This window comes from Alligator sinensis, unplaced genomic scaffold (assembly GCF_000455745.1).
Source record: "Alligator sinensis unplaced genomic scaffold, ASM45574v1 scaffold405_2, whole genome shotgun sequence".
NCBI lineage: Eukaryota > Metazoa > Chordata > Crocodylia > Alligatoridae > Alligator > Alligator sinensis.
The window spans coordinates 2,158,205-2,169,893 of NW_005842160.1; the positions used below are offsets into that span (position 1 = coordinate 2,158,205).

General features: G+C 45.0%; 1 protein-coding gene across 1 annotated transcript in view; it reads right to left on the reverse strand.

The window, feature by feature from the left end:
* Window positions 1-11,264, reverse strand: part of LOC102383121 (E3 ubiquitin-protein ligase E3D-like) — a gene marked incomplete at its 5' end in the record, with an annotated part of 136,501 nt that extends 125,237 nt beyond the window's left edge. The window contains 3 exons of the mRNA XM_014520843.2: window positions 2,582-2,751; window positions 9,435-9,543; window positions 11,195-11,264. Of these exons, the coding sequence (XP_014376329.1) occupies window positions 2,582-2,751; window positions 9,435-9,543; window positions 11,195-11,264 (349 nt within the window). The remainder of the gene's footprint in view (window positions 1-2,581; window positions 2,752-9,434; window positions 9,544-11,194) is intronic.
* Window positions 11,265-11,689: the final 425 nt, after the last annotated feature.

The following is an 11,689-nucleotide window of genomic DNA, read 5'->3' on the forward strand; positions in this document are numbered from 1 at the left end:
AGGGAGAGACCCCTGAGTCCAGCGAGCCTTGAAGTAAGGAATAAAGGGCCCTAGGGTCTGACAGGGGAGCTGGCCAAGACAGAACTCGAAGGAGTTCGCATCCACGAGGCTGGTAAGCCTGAAGAACTGAGGTGACAGTAGAGTCTCAGACCAATGAGGAACATCCTAAGGAGGATATGCAAGTGTGAACCCCACCTAGTGACTGACAGAGGGCGCTGTGGAACGATGATTATTTTGATTTTTGTTACTTGTTTTCTACATAATGTTTAAAGGCACTTGAAGCATGTATACCTTCACCAAGGCTGAGTTATAATTGAGTTGAATTTATGTTAAGATTGGACTCTTAAACACTGTCAATACTGTTAACGAAACAAGACTGGACAGACAGACGTGGCCCTGACAGGGACCATCCAGGACTCTGATGCTTTAAGATTAATTTTGATAGTACCATTTGTATCCTATGACTGGCGGCCACAGGGAATGCAACTAATCCCATGTTGAAAAGCACCACCCACCTAAGATCACGGTTGGCATATGGAAAAGGTGTAGGGGAGGTGGAGCCCCAAGAAATATACCTAGGAGAATCTCTAGAAGGAAAGAAAATCCCCCATTATTGAAGCCTCTCTTTTCAGGTATTCCTTTTTTTTTTTTTTTTTGATCAGATCGTGTCAGACAAAAAAAGAGGGACTTTGTTTCCTCCCTTTTAGGGAAAACATTTTTAAACCGCAGGAAGAAAATATAAGCAAAGGACACTTCATGTAGTGAGGTGACACAGGTAGACATGTGGGTCATCACACTCCTTTCCCCAACAGGGTCACAAGGAGGAAGATCCAGATTGGGGAAGGGGGTATGAATGGAGAGGTTGCCAAGTGTTATATATCCCCCTGCTTGTGGATCCTGAAAGCTAGGTGCTCTATTCCCCTGCACCTCTGCTAAAACTCTCCTGCTTTTCCAACCCATGCCTTGGAAAGCCACCTTGAAATTTCACCTCTCTGCTACAGTTCCTAGGCGGTGGGGTTCCTTGCTCATTTGGGGTGGGGTAGGGATCGAAGGGCTTGCCAACTGTTTGATCCCTGCTTCTGGGATGCCTGCCACCACCACTCTTTACCCACCCCATTGCTCAGCTGCAGTTTCCCTGCATGCCTCACCTGCACCGCCCAGGCCTGTACTTGCTTGCACACTATCAAACTCTGTGTGATGGAATCTGGGCAGAGGATGACCAGGTGAGTTGTGGGGAGCGGGGGGGAAGGGAGGTGGAAGTGGGTGGTTAGGGGTCCCTTCATTTCAGAGGCTGGCTGCTTGGGGCCTTCCCACAATCTCTGCCTCATGATGCAGGTTTAAGAGGATTTTCCATAGTAATCCATTTATCTTTGTATTGTCAGCAATTGCATAGAGATGTGTGTGCAGGGTGGAACCTGCAAGGCAGGACTAGCTGCATGAATGCAGCACAGAAGAGAAGAAATAATTAACAGTTAATGAGCTAATTCACTTCACACTGAGCATGGAAATGACAGCCATTCTGTTCCATTAAGTGCCCATTGTGCAATGGTTGTTTCCCTCCACATCAATCAACAACTGAAAGGTGTTTACTGTTATAGGGGGCCACAAAGCCCGTCTCCTCCATCTCCATAGAACCTGGCAATCCCCCCCCCAAACTAAATTAAGCCTGGACCCCTACTCAGGGTTCCTAAAAGGGAAGTGAAACTGACAGAGACTTTCTGCTTTCCCGCCCATGCAGACTGCTCTCTCTGTAGGTAATTAGTCTTTGGAAAGTAGAGTTTTGGTTGCATCCCAAAGCAGCCCCATTACCCTGGAAGGGTTTGGGATGCCTGGAGGACCAGACACATGACACTGAGGACTGTTTCAAAATAGCATTTGATTTTCCCAATGTGCTTTTGAAATGGTCCAGGAAGTTTAAATCAATCTAAAGTGGTGTGACACATATGTCTAGACTCTAGGGGCATTTATACACATACCTTTTCATCCCGTGATGCACCAGAGATCTAGTGGGTTGAAGCAGACTCAGTTAATCAAGTCTGCTCTGCATGCGAGCTGACATACTGTGCTGCTTTGCGTGCAGGTGTATAAGTGGCAAAATGCATGTCAGCACGCAGAAAATGGCGGCAGTGCGCTTTTGAACTAAAACACCTCTTATGCGTTAGTGTGTGTGTGTGTGTGTGTGTGTGTGTGTGTGTGTGTGTGTGTGTAGTGTTGATAGGGGATGTGTGTGACCGTGTGTATGTTTTGAGGGATTGAGTGCATCTTTGGATGTTGAATCTCATTTGATGGGTTGGATTCAATAAAAAAAATTAAAAAGAAAAGGGAAAGTGTTATATCCAAAAGCATTAAAACATTTTGTAACCTTAATGTAACTTAGCTATTATAGCTGTAAGGGTAATGTAACTCTGGACCTTAACTTTTCAATAAGTTGGGCAGCAGCTTAGCTCCCAGGTTCTAACTGGCTTTCAGAGAGACAAATTACTGAAAAACACTATGCTGTGAAAATTCACTCCATTGGATTTAAAATTTGCCTGCAGGGCCCAAAGGAATATAACTTAAAATACAAAGAGAAGATACTTACTCCTTATTCCTGTTTTTAATGCAGGGATGGTAAAGAACTTTGACAGCATTCCAATTGCCTGATGATTTGGCATGAGACCTCAAACTATCTTCAAACAATGTAAAAACATTGCTAGGAGCTGAATTTCCCAGAGACTCCACCAATAACGTGTCAACATTTAAAAGCCACATCTGAAGATAAAGAAATATTTTAATTACAGAATACAACATCAGTTCAGACTTGTTCTGTTACTCCAGCCTTTGGTGTGATACGTTATGAGGAGATGACATTAAGACCATATATTTATATTGCTTTGTTTTTTACTAGCATGTGATAAAACTAGTTTTTAACAAACTGTTAATGGATGCAAACTAATATAGCTTATGTTAATTTTTTTCAGTGTAGACAAGTTTCCAGTGAAGATCAAACAGATTTTGGAGTTTTTTTTAACTAAATGCTGGAGGATTTATTACTGGTATTAAGAGTATTGTAATTGTGTACCTATGTTTCTTTGTGATAGAACCTCAAGAATGATCGTTGCTAGAAAAAAAAGGAAACACTCCCAAATCTTCTGTTCCAGTAACAAATAGTTGATTGTTCTTTTTACTTTTCAGTGATGTATCGCGTACACGTGTTGAATACTCAGATCTTGAGGAAATGAATGGAAGTGAGAGACTGCCTATCAGAAGAAGCAAGCAATGGGAGTTTTGGAACAGAGAAAGATATAATGGTAGCTTAGACTGGATGAAGCTGAGGCACAGAAAGAATGGCCATCAATCACTGTTTATTAAAGCTAATAGGGGCCCAATTACAAAGAGTAACATGGTCTCTAGCCAAACTTAATTTGGATTAATAATACTAATTCATGGCTGATAATGGGAATCAGTGTTCTCTAACACTAACTTGGCACAAAAATGCTGACAGTCTCTATTAATGAAGAGTTTTGAGAAATCTGATTTTTGCACTATATTATTCATGATCCTCATATTTCATTTAATCCCAGGTCCTTATCAGGATAAAGGTTCTTTTGTACTGGAAGCTATACAAAACCATTCAGGTCTCTCTCCCTTTTTTTTTTTTTATTTGCTGGCCATGGCAGTAGGATGACTTCAGTTACCAAAAGACAATTAATTTTCATAAGTTTTCCTAATAGATTTTTTCCTCTTTTTAAAGATATTATTTCTGTTTTCTTTGTATGTTACTCATTAAACATATTACTTTGCACTGTCCTTTAAGGATTTTCAATTGTTTTTCCTCAAAGACTTAAATTGCTGTTTGAATTGACAACTAATTTTAATAGGATTCTTTTTGTACATGATTTAATATTCACCTTGATGGTCTTGATGATCTTTTGATTGTTAAACAACATTTCTTCTATAGAAAACCATGAGTTTGATGGTGCATTTAGTTGAGGTAGTCAGTCATTCTCAAACTTTTTAGAATCAAGGCACTGCTCCTTAGATTTAAGGCACTGCTAGGAAAATGCCAGCTCTTAGCTTTCATCTGTTTCTTAACTATGAAAAGATACAGTAATTCTTTTGTTGCAAGAAACTCAAAAAGATCACAACAGGTCAGAACTTTTTAGAATGGATTCTTATCTGAAATCTCAGAGTATATCTTGTGAGTCACATGTAGATGTTGGCACACCTAACAGTGGTAATGTTGCATAGAACCCAATGGCACCCTTAAAAGGATCTTACAGCATCCTGGCTGAGAATTACTGAATTAAGGAGTAGTCTTTTGCTTCTGAAAACCTGGGTAACCTCAGATTATGACAACAAATATTGTTTGGTGATTTGTTCATTCTGAATAGCACTTACTATTCAATACAGCTGAGTACAATTGTCACAATTTGTCAGAGGCTCAGAAAGTACTGTAGCATGGCTGCAAAGGAGGAATGACTTACAGTCAGAGCTGTCTCCGGAGGAGATAAGAAAAGATGAGACATATTTTATATACAAATTAATTGTACTGAGCCTAGCTCTCACTAATTCAAGTATTTTACTTGCAAAAGGATTATCTGTCAAAAAGATTCTTTTCCAAGAATCTGTTCAGAAAGTGAATAGCAGCTCTAGGATATGCAGTCAACTTCAGCCTATTCCTTTCACTTTTGCAAATAACTTTTAGAAATAACTAATCCATTTAATTCAACAGTTGGATTAATTTGATACGTGATTCTATTACAAACTGACAGTTTGTAGATCCTGTCTACACAATTCTATCACTTGGTCAAGGTACATCTCATCTTACAGCAATCCCAACCAACAGGTTTATATTGATCTTTGAGCATGCAAGATATAATCAACAGGATGAGGACCTAGCAGAAAAGATGCTATTAACTGTAAGGAATTTTTGCATATTTTAGACCTGCACTATTTACTTGTCAACATTTCATTTTTTTCCAGCATTAGTTATTTTATTTCTTCCACTGTTGCTGGTCTAGGAGAAATTAATGCAACTCTCTTCACATATATTATGCACTTAGATATCAAGGTACCATATTTACTTAACTATCTAATCTATCAGTGTCCTGGCTCTGGTGTGAGACATGTGGGTTTAAGGCCACTGTACCCCCATAAGCCTAGGGACCCCAGCAGAGACCCCAGGACCCCCAACGAGCCCCGGCCTGTCCGCAGGTAAGTAGGGGCCCATGGAGGGACCTAGTCAGCTGGGAGCAGGCTAAAAGGGCCGAGGAGGGTCACGCCCCCCCCCCCGGCTCCTACTTGGCCCAGCCCCACAGGGAGCCGCATGACCCAGCTGCAGGCGTGCAAGCCAGGTTAGGGGGGAGGTACCCACCTGTTCCTTCCCCCCTTAGCTCGCCAAAAACAGCGGGGCACTGGCCGGCCCTTCTGCACGTGTGCAGTTTAAAAAGGGCCGGCAACGGCAGAAGCCTCATTAGTGTCCCGGCTCCGGTGCGAGACGCACGGGTGTAAGCCTGCTGTGCCCCGTGAGCCCAGGGACCCTAGCAGAGACCGCAGGACCCCGACAAGCCCCGGCCTGCCCACAGGTAAGCAAGGGCCCATGGAGGGAGGGACCTAGTCAGCTGGGAGCGGGTTAAGAGGGCCGAAGAGGGTCACACCCCCACGCCCCCCGCCAGCTCCTACTTCGCCCAGCCCCCCAGGGAGCTGCGCAACTGGAGCCTCGTGAATAGGCCATGCAAACAGGCGCGCTCCTGGGTCTGGCGCGTGAGTTAGCGCAGGAGTTTGCACAGGAGGGTGTGAGGGAGGGCCCAAGGCCCTGCCTGTGAGCCCCCCAGAGTAGACAGTCCCAGCCATAGCCACCCCACCAGTGGCATGACACAGATGGGCACACGCCACACCCCGAGGGTCCCCTCGGGGCCTGCGGCCCCCCTCTGGCGCCTCAGAGGTCTCCACCCAGACAGAGCCCATGGTTCCAGGCTCCACGCAGACAGAGCCTCTGGCTCTCGGCTGCGGGGGGCTGCCTGTCACTTTTTCAGGCTCTGAGGCCCGGGAGCATGGCCACCTCCCCTTGTGGGGTCTGCTCCCTACTGGGGTCTCTGCCGCACCAGCTGGAGGAGCTCCAGGCCGCAGTCCAGAGATTGCATGCCATTAGGGACTATGAGCAGGAGATTGACTCCTACTGCCAGGCCCTTCTCCCCCGGGAGGCAGAGGGTAGACCACAGTCTCCCTCCAGGACAAGAGAGGACTCAGGAACCTCCCATTCTGTCCAGCCCAGGGGATGGACCAAGGTGGTCAAGGGCCCCAAGGCCCCTGCCCCGCTGGAGCTTTGCAGCAGGTATGAACCTCTTGCAGCCCCAGCAGAGCCTGTTGAGTTGCCAGCTCCCGCAGGCAACTCAGGCTCTACTATAGCTACGGCCCCCGCTCTCCCCAAGACAAAAAGCAAAGTGTTTGTTGTGGGAGACTCCATCCTGAGGGGGACTGAGGGAGTCTGCTGTCCTGACCCCTTAGCCCGGGAAGTTTGCTACTTCCCAGGAGCCCGTATTCGGGACATTGCGGAGAAGATCCCTAAGCTCCTCCAGCCCACTGAACACTATCCCATGCTCCTCATCCATGTGGGCACCAATGACACTGCTCAGAGCGCTCCCAGCCGGGTCATGAGGCACTACAGGAATTTGGGAGCAGGTCTAAAGGGTCCGGGGGCACAGGCGGAGTTTTCTTCAATCCTCCCAGTCTCAGGCTACAAGCTACAGAGGGAGAGGAGGATCCAGGTAGTTAACCAAAGACTGCGGCACTGGTGTCATCAGGAAGGCTTTGGCTTCCATGACCACAGCCCGCTCTTTGGTGAGAGAGGCAGTGAGCTGCTGGGAAGGGACGGCCTCCACCTCTGTCCGCTGGTGAGGAGGCTCTTCTCAGCCAGATTGGCTGACCTGCTCCACCGGGCTTTAAACTAAGCTCGCCGGGGGATGGGTGGACTACTGCCACTGCTGGCCCACTGAGCAACCCTTGCAAAGCCAGCAGACCAAGGCACTTAAGGGAGCCCACCCCTGCCCCAGCCCTGGAACAAACTGTAGGCAAGGCAAGGGCCCCCCAAGGGGACACTTGCATGCCTATACACAAGTGCCAGGAGCTTGGGGAACAAACAGGAGGAACTAGGTGGGACTCCACCCATGACTGGGCCACAGGTATAGACGGCTATACCCTGTACAGGAGGGATCGAGTGGACTAAAGGGATGGGGGCGTAGCTCTCTATGTCAAGCAAAGCTACACATCCCTGCAAGCCAACATTGGCACCCACGGTGGACTTGAGACCCTTTGGGTTAAAATCCATGGAGAACACGGCACTGGGGATACTATGGTGGGAGTCTACTACATACCTCCTACCCAGGATCAAGACCTCGACCAGAAGTTTGCCACGGAATTGGCTGAGGCCGCGCGCTCCCAATGTATGGTTGACATGGGAGACTTTAACTACCCAGACATCTCGTGGGAGGAGCACTCAGCCAAATCCAAGTGGGCGCAAAGCTTTCTCTCGTTCATGGATGACCTCTATCTGACGCAGGAAGTCTATGGGCCAATGAGAGGTAAAGCGCTGCTCAGCCTGGTACTAGAAACCGGGGATGACCTAATCAGCGACCTAATGATTGAAGGGAAGCTGGGTGACAGTGACCACAAGCTGATCACCTTCACCATCCGTCATAAAGCTGGCAACTTAGTCAGCAATACAGAAGTTCTCGACTTCAGGAAAGCTGACTTTGACAAGCTCAGGAGGCTTGTCAGTGAGGCCCTAAAGGGCCACAACCCAAAGGGGAGGGGAGTTCAGGATGAGCGGTTGTTCCTCAAGGGAGAAATCCTGGATGCGCAAGCAAAGTCTATCCCGTCTCAGAGGAAAGGCAGCAAAAGGGCACAGCAGCCCCCTTGGCTCTCCAGGGAACTAGCAGACCTCATGCGTCTTAAAAGGAAGACCTACAAAGGATGGAGGACTGGAACCACCACCAAGGAGGAATACTCTGCTCTGGTCTGGACCTGCAGAGAGTAAACCAGGAAAGCCAAGGCTGTGATGGAACTCCAGCTAGCTCCAAATATCAAGGACAATAAAAAGTCCTTTTTTAGATATGTGGGGAGCCGGAGGAAAAGCAAGGGCAACATTGGACCCCTGCTAAACCAGATGGGACAACTGACAACAGATGCCCAGGAAAAAGCAAACTTGCTAAATGGGTACTTTGCATCAGTTTTTCACCAGTGCCATGGGACAACCCTGCCCATTGCAGGACAGGGAGGCCCGGGTGAGGGAGATTCCTTACCATCCATCAAAGCTGCCCCTGTGAAGGAACACCTTGACAGGCTGGATACCTTCAAGTCAGCCAGCCCTGATGGTTTACACCCAAGGGTACTCAAAGAGCTGGCAGACATCATAGCTCAGCCCCTGGCATGGATCTTTGAGAACTCCTGGTGTTCTGGTGAAGTGCCTGACAATTGGAAGAAGGCCAATGTGGTGCCCATCTTCAAAAAAGGGAAGAAAGTGGATCCAGCAAACTACAGACCCATCAGTATGACCTCTATCCTGGGGAAGGTCTTGGAAAAAATTATCAAAGAGATCATCCTATACAGGCTAGCTGACAGCAATATTCTGAGGGATACCCAGCACGGGTTTGTTGCAGGTAGGTCTTGCTTGACCAATGTCATTTCCTTTTACGACCAGGTGACCTATCACCTGGACAAGGGGAAAGAGATTGATGTTGTATATCTTGACTTCAAAAAGGCCTTTGATCTGGTATCCCATGATCACCTCTTGGCAAAACTAGCTAACTACGGCCTTGACCTCACCACAACCTGCTGGTTGGGGAATTGGCTCTGTGGCAGGACCCCGAGGGTGGTACAGCACAGAGTTATTGGTCCTCTCTAGGGGAAATAGAGAAGGAAAAAAATGTTTGCTGATGGTTTAAATCAAGTTTAAAAAAAAAAAACAATACTAGTAAGGTGGGGCACTGAACATCTGTCTTTCTGCAAAAGACAAGATTACCTGGAAGGAGGATAAGTAGCCATGTCCCAGAAACTGCAGAAAAAAATCTAAGCTACTTTTGACATTTCCAGGAAGAGAAGTGTACCTAAATCTACCAGATTGGTAAATCTGGTACTAAGGAATATTTTCAATGCCCTCAAGCTTGTACAGTCAAAGATAACACATGGTTTATTTGGTGCTTTAGACTACTTGACATTCTTATGAGGTTTTGTTTTGTTTTTATTTTGAGTAAAAAGATTTAAGACATTGCACTGTAGCAAGCTCAAAATCAAACAAAAACAGCATTGGGTGAGATGCATAAAAGCATAATCTGAAAAATCCTCTGAATTATCTGATTAACTTTAGTCACATAAAAAGGATAATATAAACAATAAATAAACATGATGAATACAAACACATGAAACACTTTTCTATAAAATTAAAAATGTCTTACCAAGATGTAGACCTTTCCATCACGCCCTTGTATGCTGAACCTAAATGTGCTTCTAGAAGAGGACAGTTCCACAAGACACTGAGCTATAATGCTCTGTACAAACTGAGACCTGTTTTAGAATAAAGCAATCTTTATAATTTGTTTTTATAATAACAATGATTTGCAAAATAAGCTAATGCCCAGTAAGTGAAGCTAAACCTTAAATATCTGATGTCTGAATTTTCCTTAGTGTCAATTTTACTTGTGATCACTATACCCATATTGACTCTATGAAGAGAAAAATGCTGAATCCACAACCTTCCCCCAAAGAGATGAAGTATTTTCCCTTTCTTGCTTAGCAAGAATTGTCATGCTTGAACAGGTCCATGGTTCACTAATCTAATATTTTGCATTTAACACAATCTAATACCTACTGTTGCAAGGAAAGACCTATAGCCCTGGCAATACACATTACCCTGCAAGATTACTTTTATATAAAAGCAAAACAGTAGAAGGGCATATCAGTGGTTCTCAACCTTTTTAGATTCAGTGAACCCCTCAGAAAATGCCAACTCAGCTTTAACTTTTTTCTTGACTATAGAAAAATAACAAAGCAATTTCTGTGTTGCAAAGAACTCAGAAAGACTACAAAAGATCATAATGTTTTTAACACTAAGGAGTCCTATTTGAAATCACTCAGTCTACTTAGCAAATCATGGAGCCTGGTGCTTCGCTACGCAGCTGTAGAGGCAGCAAACCAAAACTCCTCCAAGGAGTTTTGGTTTGCTGTGCCCCAAGTCATTTACGGTGAATTACGCCGCCAAACTTCCTACAGTGGCTGGAATTAATGCGCAATATGCTGCCGAGGCGTGAAAACACCAACACCATTAAAGCGGTGCAAAAGCATTTAGCCTGCTTTAAAGTGTCGTGCATACACGCCTCTCATTTCATCTACACAGGGCCTAAATGCTCAACAGATCCCAGGTAGAAGGCATGCCCCCTGCTATAGAGGAAGGCAAAAATCAACATGGTTCATATCGATCTGCCCCCAAATCTGGCACGCTGTCTAACCCTGAGTGGAGGGGCAAGACCCTCCACTAGCTTGGCTGTAGCCAATACCCAATGCCTCTGAAGTAGACTTGAAAACCATTCCAACACATATAGCAGCAGAGGCAGGGGCAGAGGAAATTAGCAAAGCCCAGAAGCATAACAGAACATAAGCATAGCTATGCCTAGATCATCTCCAACCAGGGGCTGTCCAATCTCTTCTTGAACACCTCCAGTGATGGAGAGTGCACAACTTCTCTCGGCAGTCTATTCCACTGTCTCATTATTGCAACAATAAAGATTTTTTTCCAGATATGCAATTTAAACTTATTTGCTGCAACTTCAAGCCATTGGTCTGTGTCCTCTTCTCTGCAGCAAGAGAGAAAAGGTGCTTTTCCTCTTTTTTATGGCAGCCCTTCAAGTATTTGAGGATTGCCATCATGTCCCCTCTTAAGTACCTTTTCTGCAATCTGAACATGCCTAGCTCCTTCAGCATCTCCTCATATGACTTGCTTTCAAAGTCCTTGATCAAATTGGTTGTCCACCTCTGGCCCAATATCAGTGAATTAATATTGCTTTACTATTTCCTGAGTTTGTGATTATAACTGTGCAAATATTTTATCAGCATAATATTTATTAATAAAATATAATAAAATTACTATTCAAGTTACATTTTTATCAGTTGACAGTATTCTTCAAGTAATAAGACTGAGTGCATAATTAAAATTTAATACCGTGGTATCATGACAAATCTTTTCTCTGATGGCTGAATAATCATCTCTGTGATATAGTATTTTATAATCCCTAAGAAACAAAAAGACAAAAGAAACTTAATACACAGTAAGAATACGTATATTTTAACTATAAGATGCTGTGTCATCTCGTAGTCCAGCATTCAGTTAAGTGGTATAATCAGTCTGCCAAATTCCTGTTTCAGCAGGGACTAACTCTTCTTTGTTCAAAGAGTGAAGCAAAACTTCTCTGTAGGAGCAACCAGTGGCCTGATACCTGAAGAACCCCATATATTAAAAAGACACTGAAAGAGCAACAGAGACCAACTGATTCATCTTTACTAGCAGCTGCTTCTATGGGTTAGCATTCAGCAACTTTTCAGAGCCATAGGCCAAAAGAACCCAGCACAGGCACAGCTTCCAGCCAATCAGCCCCAACACCCAAATGTGGGTGCAGGCAAAGTCCCCCCACCATCAAAATGCTACAAACATACCTGT